Source organism: Hakea prostrata, chromosome 11 (assembly GCF_041222555.1).
Source record: "Hakea prostrata isolate BN-2017 chromosome 11, UWA_Hpros_2, whole genome shotgun sequence".
NCBI lineage: Eukaryota > Viridiplantae > Streptophyta > Magnoliopsida > Proteales > Proteaceae > Hakea > Hakea prostrata.
This window is the reverse complement of record NC_142610.1, coordinates 20,805,928-20,831,787: the sequence shown is the minus strand read 5'-3', so window position 1 is coordinate 20,831,787 and position 25,860 is coordinate 20,805,928. Positions and strand designations below refer to the sequence as shown.

Here is a 25,860-nt window from a genome sequence, read left to right as displayed (position 1 = left end):
ATTTATTTATTTTATTTTTGTTTTTAGGAATTGGGGTTGGTTGGACTAGTTTATGAACAATTCAACCACTAGGGGGTAATTTTATATTATAACGAATTGGCTGGGAATATTTATAAGTGTTTTGTTCGAGTCACTTATTATGGGTTGAAATTCGATTGTTCTATATGTTTTTTTTTTGCCGGCTTTGGTATAAAAATCTTGGAATAGACTTCTAAAAAATGTCACACTATTAGGTTTTGTGGTCCCAAACTTACTCTCAAGTGGTCTGGTAGCCCCCCATGTCTTACATTCAAATCCCCTCTGTTCTTTAGTTTCTCTAGAGGAGCTATGTGACAGGGCCGGTGCACATGTAGTTCACAGGGTTAATACTTACATAGGCTGAACTTGAAAGTCCGAACATCGCCTAGTGGGAGGAGAAGGCAGTGCTTGCGCACAGGGCTAATGCTTGAAATTTCAGTAACGATTAGGTAGGCCCCAACTTTATTGTGCAGTGGAGAGATGTAATTGTGGGAGAGACTCTTATTCCCTTTTCTTTTCATGCTTCCCCTGAATTCGGGATTCTGGCATTCAAATTTTCGTACGAGCTGCAAAGACAAGCCAGCAACTCCACCATTGCCCTTGGAATCCAACGACCGTAATGGTAAACCTAATGTCAATCTCTATTTCCGTTTCTGCCTGCTTTCAGTTTTTGTATTTAGTACTCTTACTACAAGGTATTTCTGGAAAACTTTCAGACCTCATTTTTAATTTCAGCAACCACTGATCCTGATTTATCGACTTGGGAGTCCACGGCTCCAGTGACTGCTAACAACTAATATTTGTTTTTTTTTTTTTCCAGATTTGATGTTCTCGACTGTTTTTTTTTTAAATGAAGTATAGCTAGTAGGGTTAGGGTTTCATGTGGGTAAGTGGCAGTGTTCTAAGGAAGGAAGAAGATGAGGAAGAAAAAGACAAGGAGGGTAAGGTCAAAAGTAAGATGGGTGGTGAGAAATAAAGGGCAAAAGGGTATTTTAATTCTTTGGTTCCAATTAATTTCAAAAGAGGAATAACCATAGTAGAGGAGGAAAACATGACTAGAGTGGTGTTTTGGTTCATAGCCCAAATTTGAAACTCTTTTGTAGCATAATATGATAAATTTATAATCTGCCAAGTTAATGGAGAATATGTGAAAGAAAAAAATCAAAATCAAAATATATAAAAAAACAGAAACACCCATTGATTTATTTCAACTTTCTTCATCATCTTGAGGGCTTAGATCTCCCCATCCCAAAGTTCCTCTAGAGACTTGTATCCATTTGGTGAGATAAACCCTTCTCCTGAACTCCCCCTTTTCTGTGGAATTTGGCTTATCTTGTCCAGTTCTTCTTGGGTAAGTTCCCAATCCAGGATCTGGAGGTTTTGTTTCATCCTCTCCCTATTAAAGCTCTTTACAATAGGACTTGCTCCTTGCTGATATACCCATCTCAGTGAGATCTGTCAAAAGAGTTAAATGATGTTTAATCAGTAGAATACTTCTAAAAAGAATAATTAAAGCATCTTTCATTTCAGAAGCTACTTGTGTCTGAGGTTTATACCTGTGCAATAGTTTTCTCCTTGGCCATGGCAATTTCTTTGAGAATTGGATTCTCCATTACCAAATTTGAACCCCAGAAAGCTCCATTCGCTGCAAGAGGCGAGTAGGCACTGACATGGATTCCCTTATCATTGCAGAACTCCCTTAGCTTCCTCTGCTGCCATACAGGATTTATTTCCACCTAAAACCCCAAAATTCAATTAGACCAGATCATTGAAGGATCAAGCAGAAAAAATAATCCTACATCGTTGAAACTGGATATACCTGATTTACGGCCGGAGGGATGTTAGCAAAAGTCAGAAGTTGGGAGAGTTTCTTACAGGAGAAGTTGCTGACACCGATAGACTTTGCTAAGCCAAGGTTGCAGCACTCTTCCATGGCTTCCCAAGTACCTTTCATGTCAAAGGGAAAAACATCTTCTGGAGCAGGGAAACTTGTTCCTTGTTTTAGCCTTACAGGCCAGTGAACTAGATAGAGATCCACATAATCCAACCCAAGTTTCCTACAACAATATAAAGCAGTTTATATTTAATTAACACAACTTAATTTTATAACAGATGATTGTATAGAAGAGAGATACCAACTTGAGTGTTTCCTTGAGTGCTGGAAGGACAAGATCATGATCTGCATCTGAGCACCATAGTTTTGATGTTACAAAAACTTCGCTACGGCTTTTAATCAGGCCTTTCTCGAGTGCTTGAGCAATGGCTTGGCCGACGGATTCTCTCAGACCCATATAAAGAAGCCGGATCGATATGCCGGTAACCAAGCTCAATTGCATCAACAATATGTGAAGTGAGAGTGGGAGGAAGAGGAGAGCTTGCTGTCCCCAAACCTATTAATGGCATCTTAAGTCTAGAGCCCAAGAGTACCGTTGGGATATCTTCTACTGCTTTCTCCATGACTCTTGTGTGAGATTGTTGATTGCTGTTGATCAACTATATATCTTATCAGAAGATTACCTAACCTTCACGCAGTGAGCTACAATTTAGGTTTATTGCGACGACTTTGTCCAGCACTGTAACCGTTATTCTGGAGAATAGTTTAAACGTCTTAATTGGATGATAAAGAAGAGCTTTCATAGGAGTCGTCTTGAATTTTCTACATGTAAAGCTCCAGCTTTATTACAAACGACATGGGGAAAGAAGGAACTAAATGATTCTGTTTTCAAGAATGCTCCATTTTTAGTACTTCTGGGGCAATGATCTTGATGTCGGCATCAAACTTTGCAAATCGTAGACAATTTTGGCACTCTTAACTTATTTTGACATCTATCATATCAAGCTTCAGCAATGGCAGTTAGTTTTATTTGCTTGTATAAATCTATGAAGCAATAACAAACTCTTTTCATGTTTATTGTTTTTCTTTTGTGAAATGGAGGTTGTGAGTTAAAAGATAATTTTAGAAGTCACTTTACTTGAAAATTCCTTTCTTACTCATATACTTACAAAAACATATTACATAATTTATCTTGGGCTTTGTTCATCACTACTATTCCTCAAATACCCCTGTGGCTCTAGGAGTAGAATCTTCAGGTATTAGATCTCTCCATCCCAAAGTTCCTCTAAAGACTTGTAAGGTTCATTTGCTGAGACTTACATTTCTGCAGGATATCCCTTCTTCCGTAGAATTTGGCTTATCTTATCAAGTTCTTCCTGGGTAAATTCCTAGTAAATTCCCAATCAAAGATTTGGAAAATTTTCAGACCTGATTTTTAATTTCAGAAACCCCTAATCCTTATTCGACTTGAGTTTTCGAAAATGAAGAATAAGGGTCAGGGTTAGGGTTTCATAAGGGTAAGTGGCGATGTTCTCAGGAAGAAGATGAGGAAGAAAAAGACTTGGAGAGCGAAGTCATAAATTAAGATGGGTGGGTGAGACATTGGGTCCAATTATTTCTGGGTAAAAGCAAAGGGGAATTAATATGATAAATTTATGATCCGCAGAGTTTATGGAGAATATGTGAACAAGAAATCCAAAATAGAAGTAAATAAAAAACAAAAACACCCATTGATTTATTTGAGCTTTATTCACCTTCTTGGGGGCTAGATCTCCCCATCCCAAAATTCCTCTAGAGATTTGTACCCATTTGGTGAGATAAACATTTCTCCTGAATTCCCCCTTTTCTGTGGAATTTGGCTTATCTTGTCCAGTTCTTCTTGGGTAAGTTCGCAATCCAGGATCTGGAGGTTTTCTTTCATCCTCTCCTTATTGAAGCTCTTCACTATGGCACTTGCTCCTTGCTGATATACCCATCTCAGTGAGATCTGTCAAAAGAGTTGAATGATGTTTAATCAAAATAATACTTCTAAATAGAATCATTAAAGCTTCTTTCATTTGAGAAGATGTATGTTTCTGGGATTTGATACCTGGGCAACAGTTTTCCCCTTGGCCATAGCAATCTCTTTGAGAATTGGATTCTCCATTACTAAATTTGAACCCCAGGAAGTTCCATATGCTGCAAGAGGCGAGAAGGCACTGACATGGATTCCCTTCTCATTGCAGAACTCCCTCAACTTCCCCTGCTGCCATACAGGATTCATTTCCACCTAAAACCCAGATTTCAATTACCAAATCATCACATGATTAAGCTGAAAAAATAATCCTACATTGTCAAAACGAGATATACCTGATTTACGGCCGGAGGGATGTTAGCAAAGGTTAGAAGTTGGGAGAGTTTCTTGCAGGAGAAGTTGCTGACACCAATAGACTTTGCCAAGCCAAAGTTGCAGCACTTTTCCATGGCTTCCCAAGTACCTTTCATGTCAAAGGGAATAATTTCCTCTGGAGTAGGGAAGCGTGTTCTTTGTTTTATCCTTGCAGGCCAGTGAACCAGATAGAGATCCACATAATCCAACCCAAGTCTCCTACAGCAATATAAACTAGTTTATATTTAATTAACACAACTTAATTTTATAGCAGACGTTTGTATAGAAGAGAGATACCAACTTGAGTGTTTCCTTGAGTGCTGGAAGGACAAGATCATGATCTGCATCCGAGCACCATAGCTTTGATGTTACAAAAACTTCCTCACGGCTTTTAATCAGGCCTTTTTTGAGCGCTTGAGCAATGGCTTGGCCGACGGATTCTTCAGATTCATATATAGAAGCTGTATCGAGATGCCGGTAACCAACCTCAATTGCATCAACAATATGTGAAGTGAGAGTGGGAGGGAGAGGAATGTTTGCTGTCCCCAAACCTATTAATGGCATCTTATGTCCAGAGCTCAACACTACTTCTGGGATAACTTCTACTACTTTCTCCATGACTGTTGTGTGAGATTGTTGACGGCTTTGGGAGATGAAGAACCCTCGAACAAATTTCTATCGCTTCATTTATACGTAGAGCTCCCCAGAAGATTACCTTAACTTCACACAGCTCTCCTATTTTGTTTGCTTGAGCTACAATTTGGCTTTATTGGAAGTTTGGAACCACTTTTGTCAAGTTCTGTAACAATTATTCTAGACAATAGTGTAAACGTCTTAATCGAATGACAAGACAAAATTTTCAGAGCTTTCATGTAAGTCTTGAATTTTGATCCTGCCTTATAACAGATGACATGTGGAGAGAAAGGAACCAAATGATTTTGTGGTCAGGAATGCTCCATTTGTTTCTATTTTAGTAGTTCTGGGTTAATGATCCTGGTGTCAATATCAAACTGGGCAAAATGCTGACGATTTTGGTACTCTCAACTGATTTTTCTGTATTTCAAACGAAGCTTCAGCAATGGTGATTATAGATTTCAAGAAATAGACCTAGCAGAGAGGATCTAGTCCTTCAAAGCTCAAATGTGAAATTCGCACCTACTTCTGATACTTGATCCGAGACTTCTTTCTCTTGTATTGATAATCTGTAAAAATATGTTTTTCTCTTTCTCAATTAGTTTTATTTGCTTGTATAAATCTATGAAGAAATACCCAACTCTTTTCATGTTTCTTGTTTTTTCCTTTGTGATTACCTGAAATTGGAGGTTGTGAATCGAAAGATAATTTTATTAGTCACTTGTGGCACACGATATACTTGAAAATTCCATTCTTACTCATATATTTTACAATAATTAATTTTGAACTTTGTGTTAGCCAAAATTGATAATATAATGAGGGGAATAGAGAATTAAGAGAAGATCCGGAAAGACAGAACTTGAATCGAAAAAGAAAAGTAAAGGAAAACCGTCGAGGCGCGTCAGACGCTTTCCTTAAAACAGATTTATCCCCTCCAAGTGTGCTTGATGATTCAACGGACGTCTGTCTCCCAGGATACAACGACGAATAACAATGTACTTAGCACAAAGTATATCGCAACGACGAACTTGACATGTGCCTTCCTTTTTTCATCGGAACACCACAAAATAACAAAACTCAAAGAACTTTAGCAAGACTCTAAAAATAGAAAGAAGGAATTAACCCAAAACTTTTTTCTTGTTGAAGGAAGAGCTTCAATCAACCATCTTCAATCAACCATCTTCAATTAACCATTAACAAGAACCACAAAACACTATGAAAACTTTCAAAGCTCTTTAGCAAAATTCTTCAAATACAAGAAAGAAAATATCCCAAAACAACAACCCATCTTTATCAAGGAGGGATCCCTATTTATAGATGAGATCAATGTCTCTTTAACTAGCTTGATATATGAAAAGCCATAATCACTTATTACCAAACTTAATAAAATAAGTTATGGGAAATGAAAATCTTTAGACTTTAATAACAAGCTAAGAAGTGAGAAGTTTCATGGGAAATCAAGAGTCCCAAAACCTTCCATTAATCACAATAGGAAAATGAGAAGTTTGTTTATTAGAAAATAAAAGGTTTCATAACCTCCATTCATGAATTCTCCTTGGGAGATGAAACACCCAATAGTCCATAGGTATTCTCATAACCCTTCATTCATGACCTCTCCTTATGCAATGAATCACCAAATAGTCCATTGGTATTCCATGCACTTATTTCCACAAATGCATTTATTTCCACAAACTATCCATATGAATAATTCCAACGCTTTGTTCATCATTATTGTTCCTCAAATACTCCTGTGGCTCTAGGAGAAGAATTTAAAGATGTTAGATCTCTCCATCCCAAAGTTCCTCTAAAGACTTGTAAGGTCCATTTGCTGAGACAAACATTTCTGCTGGATATCCCTTTTTTTGTGGAATTTGGCTTATCTTTTCAAGTTCTTCATGGGTAAATTCCCAATCAAAGATTTGGAGATTTGCTTTCATCCTATCTTTGTTGAAGCTCTTCACAATTGGACTTGCTCCTTGCTGGTATATCCATCTCAGTGACATCTATCAAAACAACAACCAAGTTTAATTTACCTTAAAAGCACATATTTGATCAAGATGTATTATTGAAGCTTCATTCTTTCTGATGCATATATACCTGTGCCATGGTTTTCCCCTTAGCCAAGGAAATCTCTTTGAGGATTGGATTCTCCATGACCACAGTTGAACCCCATGCATTTCCATATGCTGCCAGAGGAGACCAAGCACTGACATTGATCCCTTTCTCATTACAGAATTCCCTCAGCTTCTTCTGCTGCCATGAAGGATTCATTTCCACCTGAATGGTTCAAATTTTATTTATTCAAATTGCTCTATTTTGGGATTGAAACCTCTGTCATTCCTACTAGAAATATATGCCAAAGACTATAGTTTATGTAATTTGATGTATACCTGATTCACCGCAGGAGGAATGGTGGCAAAAGTTAGAAGTTGGGAAAGCTTCTTGGAGGAGAAGTTGCTAACACCAATAGACTTTGCTAACCCAAGCTTGCAGCACTCTTCCATGGCTTCCCATGTCCCTTTCATGTCAAAGGGAAGAATGTCTTCTGCTTGAGGAGGGAAGCCTGCTCCTTGTTTCAATTTTAGAGGCCAATGCACCAGATAGAGATCTACATAATCTGTACTGAGTTTCCTATGACAACATGAAACAAAATCTGGCTAAGTACTAAAAATTGTTGACTAAATATATGTTTGGAAGAAAATAAAGGTACTACTAACTCGAGTGTTGCCTTGAGTGCTGGGAGAACAAGATCATGGTCTGCATCTGTACACCATAGCTTCGAAGTAACAAAAACATCGCTACGACTTTTAATCAAGCCTCGCTCAAGTGCTTGGGCTATGGCTTGGCCAACGAATTCTTCAGTCCCATACATAGAAGCAGTATCGATATGCCGATAACCAAGCTCAATGGCTTCAACAATATGAGAAGTGAGATCTGCAGGGACGGGGGAACATACTGTCCCTAAACCTATTAATGGCATTTTATGCCCAGAATTCAATATAACCTCTGGGATAACTTGTGGTTTCTCCATGTCTAGTGTATGAGATCGATTGATAGCTTTGGAAGATGGAATGAAGAACTCTCTTGTCTGAACAATCTATATATATATGTGGATAGAAGCTCAGCTCACCTCAACTTGAACCATTGCAATTGCCTTTATTCTCCATTGATCTTGCTTCTTGCATGCTTTTGCTGTCAATTTTAAACTCCATGGGCCATGCAAGTTGAATTAGAGAAGTGGATTTTCATCACTAATAACAACTGGAGATGGTTCAAAATGATCATAAGCTTAGGGATTGAATCAGGCTACTTTTAGGAGTTGACATCCATGATTGACTTTATAGCCATGAAAACAGAGTCTTGGACATGGATTGGAAATTTTTTCAAATCACATCTGGTTGTGTGACATGTGTTCAATCTAAAACAGAATATGTTTTGATAATTAATTAACCATGACTATTTACCAAAAAATTTTTATTTCAAAACAGAATCCAACAATGTTTTTCAATATATTTTTAAAGAATTTTGAATCCACTACACTTTGCAGCCTCTGTCCCCAGTTCTGTTCTTTCCCTCTCCTTTCCACCTTTTTAGTTTTCTTTTATCGTTCTTAGGTTTGTCTTATCATGACACCTCATGCAATTTTATCTTGACACCTCACACGAATGTGTATATCCCATACCCTATTTGTACATTCTTTATTTGTGTATATAAGATTAGGAAACTCTATCCTTATAACTGTGTATTCCATCTTTGTAATAATTATATTAAGAAATTCCTCATGTATATATTGCCCATTTAGACTCAATACAATACACACAAATGCATTGCATGATATGTCATGATTAGGGATGTAAATGGATAACCGAAATCCGCTCCTGAATTCATATCTGCATTTGTTTAGCAATATCCAAATCCGTCCAATTACTAATAGGATGCAGATATGATATATCCCTTTCCTACCGATTACTATCTATCCGATTAAATTATCCAATTAAGTTACTTGGATTTATTTATTTTATTTTTATAATTTTTTACTTGAGATATGTGATCAATTTTCTAGATTTTCTATTAAAATAACTACCAAAGTTTCTAATTCTTAAATTTCAAACCTAGGCCTCACAAATAATAAAATAGTAAAAATGTCAACATGTAGTTGAAAAGTTGTATTCAATCTGAATTCATGCCTATTTGGAAGAATCTACTTAACAAAATAACTATCCAATCATCATCCGAATCCGACTGAATCCGTCCGAAAACCAATAAGATATTATCCGAATCTATCATAATATAATAGGATGCAGGTATGGTATTACCACTTTTTGATCCATTTACACCCGTAAGACTCATGATAAAAGTTCAACTCTCACTAGTATATATAATATCTGCATTCCCTATATATTTATATAGAAGCATTTTTGTACCTAAAATAATTTAAAAAATTAAAATATGTGTATGAATCTTTACCTTTATAAATGTTCCTTCTTTAGCCAGTTGAACTAGATTGTTTTACATCATTTACAAAGATCAAACCATTTCAAGAATGTAGCTTTGGCAGAGCAGAACAAGTAGTTGAGTGGAGAAACACAACCAAGAAATTGATGATCTTTTAATTGTTCAACCGAGTGCCAGCTCTCCAAGTAGGCTGATCTATCATGATCAAGTTCAGGAAAATTTATGGCTGCAAGGGTTGGCAGAGTCTCTTGGAACTGACCAAGAACATATGCTGCCCTTTTAACTTTTTCCCCTGCATCAACTACATTAGCTAAAGCACATTCTGCATATAAAGCTCGTGGAAGATTGGAGAGACAAGCACATAACAAGTCTGCAATTGTTTGCTCAATCCAATCAAACAGTTTGTCAATCAAACTGTTTGATACTTTTCTTTGTCAAGCAGAATGTGTTGTTCCATTAGTTGAGATTGCATATGTTGTCATTGTTGGCAACTAAAATACAGTGTGTTGTAAGAGTACATGACTTATACTGAAGTGAAGGTCTCATAGAAGGCTTTGGGCATTTGTTATATTTTTAGAGGGTGATTAACATTATTACAATAGTTTTGAGTGTTTGTGAGAAGATTTAAGTGTTTTGGGTGAAGCGAAGATTCCTTAGAATGATGGATTTCATAGGTCAGTGTACAAGGGTCATATTGGATGAGTTTTGAATATTCATCCAGTTGTTTTCTGGGTTTGACTTCAACTGGGAAAAGGTAGTTCATGAAGTCTTACTTTTCAACGCACTTTTTGGATTGTGATTCCGATATCAAACAAGGAAGTTATGAGGTTTCTCATGAGAGTGTGCGATATGAAAGCAAATCTAGGCATTATAGAAATAATATGAAATTTGGCTACTGTGATGTAATATACTTTCATTGTAGTGCTGAAGATCTTTTTCACATAGCTTGTGGTTTGACTCTGCGGGCTAGGAGTTCGACGCCAAAATTTTCTAGGCTTGAGAGCCCTCCAACAAGCTTGAATGACACAATGACCTGCAACATCCTGATCAATTGAGGTTAAGATTTGTTATGCGAAGCCTCACCTTATCCCCATAGGGTCAATGAGAGTACTAGGATAAAAAAATTAATGTCCTTGTATTTTTGGTAGAAATCAAATTATTCCAACTCCGTATAACGAGTCAATGCAGTAAAACCATTCAACGGAACTGACCAAAAGGCTAAATGCTAGGGCTTCTCCTTCCAAGAGATCTGCGACATAGAACACTCTCCTAGGAACAAAACTAGGCTTGGAGCCCACCAATCTTGATGACACAAACCTAACATCTTGCCACTAGATTAGTTATGTGCCCCAACATTCCACCAATGCGGATAAGGTTATCCCTTCCCTATTGTGACCACCTTCCCCACCTTCCTCATCTCTACTAGTTCAAAACCCTAGGGCAAAATGCTTCGTTCGCCTAGTCGAATAAAGGTGGGAAAAAACAAAAAGGGAAAAAAAAAAAAAATTTTTTTACTGCCATTTCAAAATCAACAACAACAAAAGCCTTGTCCCAACTAAAGGGGGTTCTCCATTGGGTAGCCCAATGTTTGCCTCCTCGTTGCTTGAGGCCATGGTAGATCAACGCCTAAGCCATGCATATCATTTCTCACAACTTCTCTTAAGGATATCTTAGGTATGCTCTTAGCTTTTCTAGTTCTTTCAAGGTTTTTTAAAACCCCACATATCTGATAGGATTTTGTGCAAAAGCTTTATAGGTCTTTGTTTAAAATCGTTATGCCACCTTAAACAACTTTCTTGAAGCTTATCACTTATGAGAGCAACTCCCAAACCAACTCTAATGTGATATTTTCTTATCTTATCCTTCCTAATTGCCACTAATTCATCTTAGCATCCTTATTTTTGTTTATCCGACTCATTTTTTTCTAATAGCCCACCACTGCACAAACAAAGTTGCAGCCTTGAATGACAATCCTATAAAATTTTCTTTTAAGCTTTAATAGAGTGCGTCAATCACACAAGATATTAGAAACACCTCTTCACATTATCCACCATATTTTAATTTTATGGCAGATGTTTGTCTAGAAGGAGATACAAATCTTAAGTGAATCATTCAATATTGGAAGGACAAGATTATCATCTGCAACGAATTCTATCATCTAGCTTCGATGTTAAACTTGCAATGGCTTTTAATCAGTTTTGTTCTTGAGCGCTTGAGCAATGAATTGGCGTGAGTCTTCAAATCAAATTAGAAGCTGCATCAAGATGCCGGTGACCAACCTCAATTGCATCAACAATATGTGAAGTGAGAGAGGGAGGGAGAGGAATGCTTGCTGTCCCCAAACCTATTAATGGCATCTTATCTCCAGAGCTCAAAACTACTTCAGGGATAACTTCTACTGCTTTCTCCATGATTTTTGTGTGAGCTTGTTGACGGCTTTGGGTGTGAAGAACCCTTCAACGAATTTCTAATCTGTTAATGGATACATAGAATACCCATCAACCACCTTAACCAAACATGCTCCTCCTCATTTTGTTTGCTTGAGCCACAACTCGGCTTTATTGGAGAACCACTTCTGTCAAGTTATGTAACAGTTATTCTAGACAATATTGTAAACGTCTTAATCGAATGACAAGAAAATTTTTTCAGAGCTTTCATGAAATCTTGAATTTTGATCCAGCCTTATAACAGATGACATGTGGAGGGAAAGGAAACAAATGATTCTGTGGTAAGGAGTGCCCCATTTGTTTCTTTTAGTAGTTCTGGGTTAATGAACCTGGTGTCAATATCAAACTGGGCAAATCTGACGATTTTGGTACTCTCAACTGATTTTTCTATATATCAAGTAAAGCGTCAGCAATGGTGATTATAGATTTCAAGAGATGGAACTAGCGGAAAGGATCCAGTCCTTCAAAGCTCAAATGTGAAATTCGCACCTACTTCTGATTCTTGGTCCGAGACTTCTTTCTCTTTGTATTGGTAATCTGTAAAAATATGTTTTTCTCTTTCTCAATTAGTTTTATTTGCTTGTATAAATCTATGAAGAAATACCCAGCTCTTTTCATGTTTCTTGTTTTTTCCTCTGTGATTACCTGAAATTGGAGGTTGTGAATCGAAAGTGAATTTTATTAGTCACTTGTGGCATACGATATGCTTGAAAATTCCCTTCTTACTCATATACTTAAAATAATTTATTTTGAGCTTTGTTCACATTACTGTTCCTCAAGTACTCCTGCGGCTCTTGGAGTAGAATTTAAAGATGTTAGATCTCTCCATCCAAATTTCCTCTAAAGACTTGTAAGGTCCATTTGCTGAGACAAACATTTCTGCAGATATCCCTTTTTTTGTGGAATTTGGCTTATCTTTTCAAGTTCTTCATGGGTAAATTCCCAATCAAAGATTTGGAGATTTGCTTTCATCCTATCTTTGTTGAAGCTCTTCACAATTGGACTTGCTCCTTGCTGGTATATCCATCTCAGTGACATCTATCAAAACAACAGCCAAGTTTAATTTACCTTAAAAGCACATATTTGATCAAGATGTATTATTGAAGCTTCATTCCTTCTGATGCATACCTGTGGGATGGTTTTCCCCTTAGCCAAGGAAATTTCTTTGAGGATTGGATTCTCCATGACCACAGTTGAACCCCATGCATTCCCATATGATGCCAGAGGAGACCAAGCACTGACATGGATCCCTTTCTCCTTACAGAATTCCCTCAGCTTCTTCTGCTGCCATGAAGGATTCATTTCAACCTGAATAGTTCAAATTTTATTTAATCAAACTACTCTCTGTTTTGGGATCGAAATGTCATTCATTTCTATTAGAAATCTATGGCAAAGACTATAGTTTATGTAATTTGATGTATACCTGATTCACCGCAGGAGGAATGGTGGCAAAAGTTAGAAGTTGGGAAAGCTTCTTGGAGGAGAAGTTGCTAACACCAATAGACTTTGCTAACCCAAGCTTGCAGCCCTCTTCCATGGCTTCCCATGTCTCTTTCATGTCAAAGGGAAGAATGTCTTCTGCTTGAGGAGGGAAGCCTGCTCCTTGTTTCAATCTTAGAGGCCAATGCACCAGATAGAGATCTACATAATCTGTATTGAGTTTCCTATGACAACATAGAACAAAATCTGGCTAAGTATCAAAATTGTGGACTAAATATATGTTTGGAAGAAAATAAAGGTACTACTAACTTAAGTGTTGCCTTGAGTGCTGGGAGGACAAGATCATGGTCTGCATCTGTACACCAGAGCTTCGAAGTAACAAAAACATCGCTACGACTTTTAATCAAGCCTCGCTCAAGTGCTTGGGCTATGGCTTGGCCAACGAATTCTTCAGTCCCATATATAGAAGCAGTATCGATATGCCGATAACCAAGCTCAATGGCTTCAACAATATGAGAAGTGAGATCTGCAGGGACAGGGAAGCTTGCTGTCCCTAAACCTATTAATGGCATTTTATGTCCAGAGTTCAATATAACCTCTGGGATAACTTGTTGTTTCTCCATGTCTAGTGTATGAGATCGATTGATAGCTTTGGAAGATGGAATGAAGAACTCTCTTGTCTGAACAATCTATATATACTGTGGACAGAAGATCAGCTCACCTCAACTTGAACCATTGCAATTGCCTTTACTATCAATTGATATTGCTTCTTGCATACTTTGCTGTCAATTTTAAATTTCATGGGTCATTTAGAGAAGGAGGTTTTCATCACTAATGACAACTGGAGAAGGTTCAAAATGGTTATAAGTTCAGGGATTGAATCAGGCTACTTTTAGAAGTTGCCATCCATAAATGACTTTATGGCCATGAAAACAGAGTCTGGATATGGGTTGGAAATTTTTTCAAACCACACATCTGGTTGTATGACATTTCTTCAATCTAAAGCAAAATCTTCATTGTTTCGATAATAAACTTAAAACAGAATTAACCTTGTCTATTTAGCAAAAAATAAATAATTCAAAATAGAATCCAACACTATTTTTTCAATATATATTTTTTTTAATTTTTGAATGATCCACCACAATTTGCTACCTCTCTCTCCACTTCTGTTCTTTCCCTCTCATTTTCACCTTTTCAGCTTTATTTTCTCGTTCTTAGGTTCGTCTTATCATGACACTTCATGCAATTTTATCTTGACATCTCATCCAATTGTGTATATCACATATCCTATTGTACATTCCTTATTTGTGTATATAAGATTAGGAAACTCTATTCCTATAATTGTATATTCATCTATGTAATAATTATATTAAGAAATTCCTCCTGTATATATTGCCTATTGAGGCTCAATACAATTAGACTTGTAAATGGATAGTCGAAATCCGCCTTTGAATTCACATTTGTATTTGTTTAAGGGTGTCCGTATCCTGAATTTTTCTTACCGAGAAATATCGTATCCATTCATTAAGCAATTGGATTCGGATTTGGATAATTGCTCATTGGAATCGGATAATATCCGGATAAAAATTTATCCAGATAGAGTGAAGTATTATACATTTTTTCTCAGAATATGGATGATAATCGGATTTGGAAACCGATGATCAGAAATTATTTGGTCCCAAGTAAAGTATTAAATACTTTTATCTAGAAAATGGGTTAATAATTGGATTTAGAAACCGGTAATCAATAATTGGAAATCAAAAATAAATAAAAAAATGACAATCACCAATCAATAATCGGATAGTTTATCGGATCGGATTATTATTAGATATTCGATAAAGTTCTAGATTCGAATTTAGATGCCTTCTCTAAATTTCTGGCGGACTCGGATTCGGATATTGGTGTATCTGAGCCGAATCCGATCCATTTACAAGTCTAAATACAATACACATATGCATTGCATGAGGTGTCATGATAAAAGTTCAACTCTCGCTGATGGTATATACAATATCCGCATTCCCTATATATAAGAAGCATTTTTGTACCTAAAAAAAAAATTAAGATGTGTATGAATCTTTACCTCTATAAATGTTCCTTCTTTAGCCAGTTGAACTAGATTGTTTTACATCATTTACAAAGATCAAACCATTTCAAGAATGTAGCTTTAACCTCAAACAAGATCGAGGCCTGAGTTAGAACAGAACAAGTGGTTGAGTGGAGAAACACAATCAAGAAATTGATGATCTTTTAATTGTTCAACCGAGCGCCAGCTCTCCAAGTAGGCTGATCCATCATGATCAAGTTCAGGAAAATTTATGGCTCCAAGGGTTGGTAGAATCTCTTGGAACTGACCAAGAACATATGCTGCCCTTTTAACTCTTTCCCCTGCCTCAACTACATTAGCTAAAGCACATTCTGCATACAAAGCTCGTGGAAGATTGGAAAGACAAGCACATAACAGATCTGCAATTGTTTGCTCAATCCAATCAAACAGTTTGTCAATTGTTTGATACTTTTGTTTGTCAAGCAGAATGCTTTCACAGACTCTATACAGACTGTAACCAACAATTACTTCTATAGGCCATAGAACATGAGGGACTCCCATGAGCTTGTCCTTGGATCTCAAAACACAACCCTTTCCAGCATTTGCTAGTTTCTTCAGTATCCCTTCAGGCGAACTATGCATGGAAGAACCCTTGCTCAGATCTTTATGAAGATTGGCATCATCGAGGAAGAAAGCACAATAATCCATACCTGCCCATAAGAGTTCTGCTGCATCTCTCACACTGATCAGACTCTTGTCCTCCAAATTCTCCTCTATGAATTTGGTGATTCTCAAGCCTTCCCTCACTGTATCTATTAATGATAGCATTCTCTCCTTGTTGGATTGACTGAGTGAGTTTGCGATGCTTGTGAGGATTACAACAGCCATTGCCCAACAATTGGGAGGTGCACGTATTTCACAATCTGAAGTTCCAATAGGAGGAACCAAGTAGCTGTCAAACTCAACCACTTCCTTGAGGAAAAAAACTGAATTGTTGTAAATTTCGGATCTTCTCTTTAAAAGCTTGATCAGATGAGATGGTTGATTCTTAATGCCCATATTGATCATCCTCCCACATTCTGAATGACCATGTTGTAAGTTTGCAGAGACTGATTCTCTCTCCCCTTGTCTCAAAATTGAATTCACCAAAGGAGGATAACGTCTTAGAACGAACGTTACGCTAGGTAACAGCAGCTTCTCTCCGAAATTGAGCAAGTATATAGCGACATATTTGAATGGGAGATAGATTGCTAATTTTCTGATCCAATCATCATCTTTTGCTGATTCAGTAAGAACTCTAGGACTTGAATTTCTGCGAAAAAGATTCAGAGTTTGATCCTTCATACCTCTAAAGATGTGTAGAAAATTCATGTTAAAGCTGCGGGCAAGCATTTTCCACCACCTCTCACAGACTGGCTTGACAACAATTGTCCACCTAAGAAGAGGAGCAGAACCGCCCACAAATATAGCAAGGAATTGAGAGCCAAAAACTGTACTGATAGACCACAACCCATAATCAGAGTTTCCCTTGCAGAAGGTTACAGCCCCCGGAATGAAGGACCTGACTGCAGCTTCAACCAGAACGACAATGGTGAGGAAATTGAGAAACCCAGAAGCAGAGCAAATTTCAAAGTTTCCAAATACTTGTTGAGGTGTACTTGCATGAACCATAGCCCATAACTTCTCCATTTGGGCTTTCAGATACTCAAAATCATGTCTCCATTTCTCAGGCTCATCAGTGTCCATCAATTTGATTCTATACTGTCTATCTAGGACCTGCATTGTGGCTGGAACAACCATACTTGATAGACAGAACAGCAGCAGTAAGAACAGCATTATGGACATGACAATGATGTGTTCAGGCAAAAATTCATAGACCACACCGGTACCCATCTGAATACAGATGTCAACAATGACAGTGAAGACGAAAATAGCCAAAGAGACAACGTTGGAAATGATCTCTGAGTCACTCATGGTAGCTAAAGAAGGCATAAAGTTAGCCATTGCTGTGCAGATGAAAACAGAGCTAGTGAGCTTGGACAACTGGTCCAGTTTACTAGGCATAGAAGAATTGAGGTCAACAGGCAATTTTGTTGCTATGGAGAGAAGAGTTAGAGTCATGGAGTTGAGGGAGAAAAGTCTGCAATGAAATCTTCGAGAACGGAAACCTATGATTAGATCATTTGACATGGAGAGAAAGCATATTAGGGAAGCTCCTGCAGCATAAACACCCATTGCTGGCATGGGTTTGGCAAAACCTGCTGCATTCAAGGACCCATCAGGGTTACATCCATGCTTACCCATTCCTCCTTTTCCCTCCTCACCAGTTCAGTTCTTGTTTGCAGAACTAGAGCAGTTGGGGTTTTGGATTGCCATCTCTGAACCCAAAACTTAAAAGTGGTACAACTAGTCGATGTTATTTCCCTACGCGGAGAAGGTCTTTGTCAAAGTGGGAAAGTGCGTGTTACAAGAAGACTAAGTTGAAGGAAGAATCCATCTCAGCTTGGAATCTAGTCCACTTTCTTCAGTTCTCTTCTTTTCTGGTCTCTCTGACTCAAGTCTCACTCACCGTGTTTGTTGGGTTCTACGAATTCAATATGTAAAGTACAGTTCCTTTATCCTAAAAACAGGTAAAGAGAAAGGGGGAAGAGAGAGAGAGAGAGAGATTGAATAAAACGAGAAAAGACAAGAAGAAAATGAGACAGCTACCCGATAGGAAACCATATCCATCAGTTTCCTGAAGAGAAGACTTGAAGCAGGTGGATCAGCTAAACGTTACCATTGCCGCGTCTCAGGCTTATGTATGTGCTTGTGGTCTTGTTGATCTGTTCACATGTGATCCACGAAGGTTGCATTAACAACTACGATTACCTACCCTGAATAGAGGTGGGCAATCAGTTCGATTGATTTAATAGTGTTTTTCAACATTTAGATGTTGGGTTTATACGGACAATTTTGCTACAGTGTTGCGCATTAATTGAGCTGTGAATGGCGACAAAGGTGCCAGCACACCGGATTAAACGTGTGTGGTATGTTGAGACCAGTTGATACTCTTGTAATCAAAATACATTATATCCATCACACACATCTGGTGCAGTGATGACAAAATTATTTCGTTACTCCCAAAATCTCCAAGGACAACGTGGCCACTACAATTCCTGACACTTCTCTTGGATATAGTAATAAAACTAAAAGCAATCACATGCTCTAATTTTATTTTATTTATTTATTTATTTTTTTATATAAAAGATATTTATTGAAGACTGGAGCTACTACAAGCATTGAATTTTTTTTTATCTCATATCTGAAGAAGCCAAGGATTGGTGTTATGCCAAATAGTCGATAGCTCAACGTAGATGGGCCACCTCGTCCAAGAATCCGCAATCAAGTTGCAAGACCTTGAAATGAAAATAAAAACAAAAGGTACAAACTTTGTTTGAAGCTTATGTATATCATGATAGATCTGAAGAATTTTACGATCTGGAGAGAAAGTATTAATTTGCTTCAAATCCCACTCTTCTAAACTATTTTATTAACATGGCAAATATGAAAGTGAACAAATGCCAATAGATATGTTAGGATTAATTTAGGCTCTTCAGTGGACGCGACTTCTGCTAGAGTCTCTTTATCTTGGTAGTTGTACTTCTAGTAAGGTCTTTTAATATAATTTTTAATAATATTAATAATAAGAGTTATAAGACCTTTGAATTCTTTACCAAAAAATCTCTAAAATAAATGAGAGAAAAAAATAAATTAGATTGTCTTTTTAGTAAAGTTTGTTTTATCAAAATTGACCTAGTACTGGAGATCCACTCCACATAGCCTGTTCGAGCAGACTCTGTGAGTATGGATCTGACGCTTCATGTAAGTATGCGAGGATAAGTGGAGGGGTTACCTGGGTGGAGATGATCTAACTTGAATTGACAAGCTATTACTTAGTGGAGATCCTTTCCACTCAGCCTGACTTGTGAGTATGAATCCACACTTATGAGTGTGGATAGATGGACAAAGGAAAAGGCTAGGTGGAGAGGAGAGGATCTTGACTCCTGATTACTTATTTAATTTAATTTTATTTCTTTTTGTCAAACCAATATGATTGCTAGAATTATTCCTCTACTCAAGAAAAAAAAATTAGAATTATTTGAGATTAATCCCACACTCAATTAATTGATGAAAAATATAGTCATCTCAAAAATATGTTAAAATTTATAGTCGTTCTCCTCTCCCCTCAATTGTTTCTCATAAATAAGCATTCAAATCTAGCCCTTTTACAATAAAATATATAATTAATAAATAACGAGTATGATTTGCAACTTTGAATTACTAATTAATTGTGGTCATGATTTCTTATGGGAATCATCACCTTCACCTTATTCGGATAGATCAATGAGAGTACAAAAAGAAGAAATTAATGTCTCTTGTTTTTTTTTGGTAGATTTCAAATTATTCATTACGTGTAAAGGACGTGTTGGTGCGTTGCTTTAATAACCATTCAATAGAACATGACCATTCAGTGATACACGATATATTGAATGCCTTCCTTGTTAAGAGATCTGCGATATGGTTCGCTCTCTTAAGAGGAAAGATAGGCTTAGAACCCAACAATCTTAATGACACACCTAATATCCTCGACAATAGAGTGGATTTGTAAATGCCCACTTTCCCAGTAACCAGGATATTGATTAGGTACTGGCACTCTGATTCCATCTCTATGAACTCATAACCACGAATGACTGCTTCAAGCAAACCAAAGAGCAATGCCAAGGCTTCTCCTTCCGAAGCTGAATAGAACATTGCAGGCTTAAGAATCTCCCCGGCCCTTGTACACCCATGTCTTTCCACTTGTTTCCAACATTGCAACTGATAGCGTTAGGTATATTGTGACACCATCAAATCCCCATCTTTGAATTTAAACCTTAGAGTAATACAAAATTTTAAGCATTTGAAGTCTTTGCCCTACAAAATGATTTCTCCACCAGCTGAAATACCATGTCAAAGTACAAATCTTAAAGAAAAATCCAATATTAATAAATTATCATCTTCAACTAGTTCTATCATTAGCTTTGTTTCTTGCAATTTTTTTTGGTTCTGTTATTGAACGCATTACACGAATTGCGTGAGTAATCAAATGAATCGATCTACACAAACAATTTTATCTTAGGTATAATTTTTAATAGAGTTTTTTCATAGCGACCACTTAAGTTGAACTTAAATTCTTGACCATCCACTTTAGTGGAAAATATTTCAAACCGACCATAATTCACTTTTCAGGTTACTTACAGTTAGATTTTGACCCTTTGATTGTTATAGGTTTTCAAATTTTAATCCTTAATGGACAAAGAGCACCCTTCAACCATGTAAATGACAAAAATGTCTGGAAGCCCACCACTTTTGACAATTGTTGGGCTTTGCTTCAGTCCTGCACATTAACGTAAGGGAATCATTTTTTTTTTTTTTTTTTTGGTAAACCAACGTCAAGGGAATCACTTCGATCCGTGGATGTCCAAGAAGTTCATGTAATTAACCGCTACACTCTTGCCATCTGCTCTTTGCAACTCTCAATTTTAAACGCCATCGCCGGCCATACGAGCCGATCCTGAATGGCTCCAACCTGAGAAGGGGATCTGGGGGGGGGGGGCAATATTTTGGGGAATTATGGGGTGGGGTGGGGTTCCGTGTGTGTGGGGGGGGGGGGGTGGGGGGGGGGGGGGGGGGGGAGGAGTTGCAAAATTTTATATATTTTTTTGGGGGGGGGCCCCCCCCCCGGGGGGTTTTTTTCCCTTTTTTTTTTGTGTGGGTGTTGTGGTGTTTTTTAACCCCGGGTGTTGTGTGTTGGGGGGTTTATCACTAATGACAACTGGAGAAGGTTCAAAATGGTTGTAAGTTTAAGGGATTGAATCAGGCTACTTCTAGGAGTTGGCATCCATGAGTGACTTTATGGCCATGAAAACAAAGTCTGGACATGGGTTGGAAAAATTTTCAAACCACACATCTGGTTGTGTGATGTGTTCAATCTAAAATATATATATATTATTTTCTTTATCGAAGAAAAGAAAAAATTATATTAAAAAAGCTCATTAGAAGTACAACTACCAGATTAAGATTTGTCCTAAGATATTCATTGGCATTGTTAGGTTAATAAAATAGCTTAGAAGAAGGACCAGTAAAGAAGAGAACTGAAGAAAGTGGACTAGATTCCAAGCTGAGATGATTTCTTCCTTCAACTTAGTCTTCTTGTAACTCGCAAGAATATATATGAGTTAAAATATGAGTTAAAATATCTTTTGGAATCTTTACCAAAAAATAAGCGAGAAATAAAAAAAATTAGATTTTCTTTTAGTAAAGTTTTTGCTTTATCAGAATCAATCTTAGTGGAAATCCTCTCCACACAGCTTGTTTGAGCAGACTTTATGAGTATGGGTTCAACACTTCATGTAAGTACGGGAGGACAGGTAGAGGGGCAAGTTGGGTGGAGAGATTTTGACTCGAATTGACTAGTTGATTATCTAGTGGAAATCCTTTCCACACAGCCCAACCATTTGAGTCCGTGAGTGTGGATGAATGGTTAGACGGAAGGATAAGTTGGGACGAAAAGGATCTTGACTCCTAACTATTTATTTAATTTTATTCATATTTACTTTTTGACAAACCAATATGATTGCTAAAATTATTATTCCTCTACCCTAAAAAAAACCAGGTTAGAATTATTCGAGATGATCCCAAACAAAATTAATTGATGAAAAATTTAGTCATCTCAAAAGTATCCTTGACAATAAATTGGATTTTTGCACAAACCTAGTATCTTGGAAAATAGATTGGATTTGTGGAGGCCCACTTTCCCCCACCAACCAAATATAAACTGATTCCATTTCCATGAATTGATAACAAAAGTGATAGCTTCAAGCAAACCATAAAGGAATGTCAGGGCTGGATTTTTATTTGCAGCAGCGGACACTCCAGATTTTTTCACGTGCACAAGGTACAATCGGACGGTGTTAATTGAAAGTGTGGGGTTTAGTAGTAAATATAACTTCCTCTTTTACCCTCAAAGTTTTTAGATTTTACATACATCAACCTTAAAAATAAAGAACCCAGCTGATTTTAAAGATAAAAAAACCAAACCCCAAAGGGGGGGGAGAAGAGGAGTGGAGGGGGGGGGGCTTTTCTTTCACTTGAACAGCCTTGTTTCTTGCTTTGGGCTGATGGGTGTGGGGCTATGAAGATGGGGTTTTGCTTAAAGTGGATGTTTTGGTGGGGTAAGAGTAGTGGAGCTGCGATTTGCTAAAGAAGGTAGAAGTTGCAGGTCTTGAGATTATCGACGTTGAAGGTCCGGTGGGGTCCAATTTAAACCAATGCATTTTATTCTCATTTTTTTATTATAATTAATCTTGGAAGCGGGGCGAAAAAAAAATTAACCTGAATACCATGTCAAAAGTATAGATCTTAAAGAAACATCAAATATTAAAAAATTATCATCTTCAACGAATTTTATCATTGGCTTTGTTTCTTGCAAATTTTTTAACAACAGAATCCAACGCTGTTTTTCAATAATATTTTTAATATTAAATATTTTTTTGAATAATCCACCACAATTTGCTACCTCTCTCACCACTTGTATTCTTTCCAGTCTCCTTTCTATCTTTCCAGATCGTGTGTTTGACTCTCACTGATCGTGTATGTAATATTCTCATCCTCGATAAATAAAAAACAACTACACCTAAAAAAATATTAATAATAAAATTGGGATATGTGTATGAATCTTTCTCTCTATAGATCTTCCTTCGTGAGCCAGTAGAACTAGATTGTTTTACATCGTTTAAAAAGATCAAAACATTTCAAGAATGTAGCTTTCACCTTTAAACAAGATCAAGGCCTGAGGTAGAACAGCACAAGTGGTTGAGTGGAGAGGCACAATCAAGAACTTGATGATCTTTTAATTGTTCAACCGAGCGCCAGCTCTCCAAGTAGGCTGATCCATGATGATCAAGCACAGGAAAATTCATGGCTGCAAGGGTTGGCAGAATCTCTTGGAACTGACCAAGAACATATGCTGCCCTTTTAACTCTTTCCCCTGCTTCAACTGTATTAGCTAAAGCACATTCTGCATATAAAGCTCGTGGAAGATTGGAAAGACAAGCACATAACAGGTCTGCAATTGTTTGCTCAATCCAATCAAACAGTTTGTCAATTGTTTGATACTTTTGCTTGTCAAGCAGAATGCTTTCACAGACTCTATACAGACTGTAGCCAACAATTACTTCTATAGGCCATAGAACATGAGGGACTCCCATGAGCTTGTCCTTGGATCTCAAAACACAACCCTTTCCAGCATTTGCTAGTTTCTTCAGTATCCCTTGAGGTAAACTATGCATAGAAGAACCCTGGCTCAGGTCTTTATGAAGATTGGCATCATCGAGGAAGAAAGCGCAATAATCCATACCTACCCATAAGAATTCTGCTGCATCTCTTACACTGATCAGACTCTTGTCCTCCAAATTCTCCTCTATGAATTTGGTGATTCTCAAGCCTTCCCTCACTGTATCTATTAATGATAGCATTCTCTCCTTGTTGGATTGACTGAGTGAGTTTGCGATGCTTGTGAGGATTACAACAGCCATTGCCCAACAGTTGGGAGGTGCAGGTATTTCGCAATCTGAAGTTCCAAGAGAAGGAACCAAGTAGTTGTCAAACTCAACAACTTCCTTGAGAAAAACAACTGAATTGTTGTAAGCTTCGGATCTTCTCTTTAAAAGCTTGATCAGATGAGATGGTTGATTCTTAATGCCCATATTCATCATCCTCCCACATTCTGAATGACCATGTTTTAAGTTTGCAGAGACTGATTCTCTCTCCCCTTGTCTCAAAATTGAATTCACCAAAGGAGGATAACGTCTTAGAACGAACGTTACGCTAGGTAACAGCAGCTTCTCTCCGAAATTGAGCAAGTATATAGCAACATATTTGACTGGGAAATATATTGCTATTTTTCTAATCCAATCATCATATTTTGCTGATTCATCAAGAACTCTAGGACTAGGATTTCTGTGAAAAAGATTCAGAGTTTGAACCTTCATACCTCTAAGGATATCCAGAAAATTTATGTTAAAGCTGCGGGCAAGCATTTTCCACCACCTCTCACAGACTGGCTTGACAACAATTGTCCACCTAAGAAGAGGAGCAGAACCGCCCACAAATATTGCAAGGAATTGAGAGCCAAAAACTGTACTGATAGACCACAACCCATAATCAGAGTTTCCCTTGCAGAAATTTACAGCCCCAGGAACGAAGGACCTGACTGAAGCTTCAACCAGAACGACAATGGTGAGGAAATTGAAAAACCCAGAAGCAGTGCAAATTTCAAAGTTTCCAAATACTTCTTGAGGTGTACTTGCATGAACCATAGCCCATAACTTCTCCATTTGGGCTTTCAGATACTCAAAATCTTGTCTCCATTTCTCAGGCTCATCAGTGTCCATCAATTGGATTCTATACTGTCTATCTAGGACCTGCCTTGTGGCTGGAACAACCATACTGGATAGACAGAACAGCAGCAGTAAACACACCATTATGGACATGACAATGATGTGTTCAGGCAAAAATTCATAGACCACACCGGTACCCATCTGAATACAGATGTCAACAATTACAGTGAAGACGAAAATAACCAAAGAGACAACGTTGGAAATGATCTCCGAGTCACTCATGGTAGCTAAAGAAGGCATAAAGTTAGCCATTGCTGTGCAGATGAAAACAGAGCTAGTGAGCTTGGACAACTGGTCCAGTTTACTAGGCATAGAAGAATTGAGGTCAACAGGCAATTTGGTAGCTATGGAGAGAAGAGTTAGAGTCATGGAGTTGAGGGAGAAAAGTCTGCAATGAAATCTTCGAGAACGGAAACCTATGATTAGATCATTTGACATGGAGAGAAAGCATATGAGGGAAGCTCCTGCAGCATAAACACCCATTGCTGGCATGGGTTTGGCAAAACCTGCTGCATTCAAGGACCCATCAGGGTTACATCTATGCTTACTCATTCCTCCTTTTCCCTCACCAGTTCAGTTCTTGTTTGCAGAACTAGAACAGTTGGGTTTGGATTGCCATCTCTGATCCCAAAACTTAAAGTAGTATAACTAGTTAACGTTATTTTCCCACGCGAAGGTCTTTGTCAAAGTAGGAAAAAAAAAAGACTAAGTTGAATGAAGAAACCATCTCAGCTTGGAATCCTCCTTCAGTTCTCTTCTTTCCTGGTCTCTCTGACTCAAGTCTCACTCACCGTGTTGGTTGCGTTCTATGAATTCAATATTAAATAAACTAGAACAATTCCTTGGAAAAGAGGTAAAAGAGAGAGAGATTGAATAAAACAAGATTGGAAGAAGAAAATGAGCAAACCATATCCACCAGTTTCCTGAAGAGAAGGCTTCAAGCAGGTGGTCTTCTTTTTTCTGTTCACACATGACCCAAGAAGGTTGCATTCACAACTACTGATTCGTAGATTTCCTCTTGCTGACCTACACAGAATAGAGGTGGGAAATCAGTTCGATGATTTAATCGTGTCTTTCAACATGTAGATCTTGGGTTTAGATGAGACCGGTTGATACTCTTGTAATCAAAATACATTATA

General features: G+C 37.5%; 4 protein-coding genes and 2 pseudogenes across 5 annotated transcripts; all 6 read right to left on the bottom strand.

Moving 5' to 3' along the window:
• Positions 1–1,068: 1,068 nt before the first annotated feature.
• LOC149000785 (rhazimal reductase 1-like) lies at positions 1,069–2,618 on the bottom strand (annotated as a pseudogene). The gene is made up of 4 exons (XR_016170664.1): positions 2,158–2,618; positions 1,838–2,075; positions 1,575–1,754; positions 1,069–1,473 (listed from the first exon to the last, which is right to left on the bottom strand). The product of XR_016170664.1 is annotated as a rhazimal reductase 1-like (transcript).
• A 752-nt stretch (positions 2,619–3,370) lies between these two features.
• On the bottom strand, positions 3,371–4,989 carry LOC149000784 (rhazimal reductase 1-like). The gene is made up of 4 exons (XM_089139345.1): positions 4,522–4,989; positions 4,202–4,439; positions 3,942–4,121; positions 3,371–3,839 (listed from the first exon to the last, which is right to left on the bottom strand). The coding sequence occupies exons 1-4, from the start codon at positions 4,836–4,838 to the stop codon at positions 3,618–3,620; spliced, it is 957 nt and encodes a 318-aa protein (XP_088995471.1). The 5' UTR covers positions 4,839–4,989; the 3' UTR covers positions 3,371–3,617.
• A 1,491-nt stretch (positions 4,990–6,480) lies between these two features.
• LOC149000783 (methylecgonone reductase-like) lies at positions 6,481–7,930 on the bottom strand. The gene is made up of 4 exons (XM_089140015.1): positions 7,571–7,930; positions 7,244–7,484; positions 6,951–7,130; positions 6,481–6,856 (listed from the first exon to the last, which is right to left on the bottom strand). Exons 1-4 carry the CDS (start codon positions 7,882–7,884, stop codon positions 6,632–6,634), a joined length of 960 nt encoding a protein of 319 aa, XP_088996141.1. The 5' UTR covers positions 7,885–7,930; the 3' UTR covers positions 6,481–6,631.
• A 1,437-nt stretch (positions 7,931–9,367) lies between these two features.
• Positions 9,368–13,818, bottom strand: LOC149000782 (methylecgonone reductase-like; annotated as a pseudogene).
• Positions 13,819–15,365: 1,547 nt separating this feature from the next.
• LOC149000781 (uncharacterized) lies at positions 15,366–17,543 on the bottom strand. Its single transcript, XM_089139215.1, has one exon. It carries the CDS (start codon positions 17,541–17,543, stop codon positions 15,366–15,368), a length of 2,178 nt encoding a protein of 725 aa, XP_088995341.1.
• A 5,552-nt stretch (positions 17,544–23,095) lies between these two features.
• On the bottom strand, positions 23,096–25,273 carry LOC149000780 (uncharacterized). Its single transcript, XM_089139214.1, has one exon. The coding sequence runs from the start codon at positions 25,271–25,273 to the stop codon at positions 23,096–23,098; it is 2,178 nt and encodes a 725-aa protein (XP_088995340.1).
• Between the last annotated feature and the right edge of the window lie 587 nt (positions 25,274–25,860).

What these genes read in the sequence shown, in the direction of transcription:
- LOC149000784 (XM_089139345.1), bottom strand. Translation starts at nt 4,838, where the DNA reads ATGGAGAAAGTAGTAGAAGTTATCCCAGAAGTAGTGTTGAGCTCTGGA. An exon ending in TCCCTCCGGCCGTAAATCAG is followed by an intron (nt 4,122 to 4,201) that starts GTATATCTCGTT and finishes TCTGGGTTTTAG; the next exon opens with GTGGAAATGAATCCTGTATG. An exon ending in AGGGGAAAACTGTTGCCCAG is followed by an intron (nt 3,840 to 3,941) that starts GTATCAAATCCC and finishes CTCTTTTGACAG; the next exon opens with ATCTCACTGAGATGGGTATA.
- LOC149000783 (XM_089140015.1), bottom strand. Translation starts at nt 7,884, where the DNA reads ATGGAGAAACCACAAGTTATCCCAGAGGTTATATTGAATTCTGGGCAT. An exon ending in TTCCTCCTGCGGTGAATCAG is followed by an intron (nt 7,131 to 7,243) that starts GTATACATCAAA and finishes TGAACCATTCAG; the next exon opens with GTGGAAATGAATCCTTCATG. An exon ending in AGGGGAAAACCATGGCACAG is followed by an intron (nt 6,857 to 6,950) that starts GTATATATGCAT and finishes TTGTTTTGATAG; the next exon opens with ATGTCACTGAGATGGATATA.
- LOC149000781 (XM_089139215.1), bottom strand. Translation starts at nt 17,543, where the DNA reads ATGGGTAAGCATGGATGTAACCCTGATGGGTCCTTGAATGCAGCAGGT.
- LOC149000780 (XM_089139214.1), bottom strand. Translation starts at nt 25,273, where the DNA reads ATGAGTAAGCATAGATGTAACCCTGATGGGTCCTTGAATGCAGCAGGT.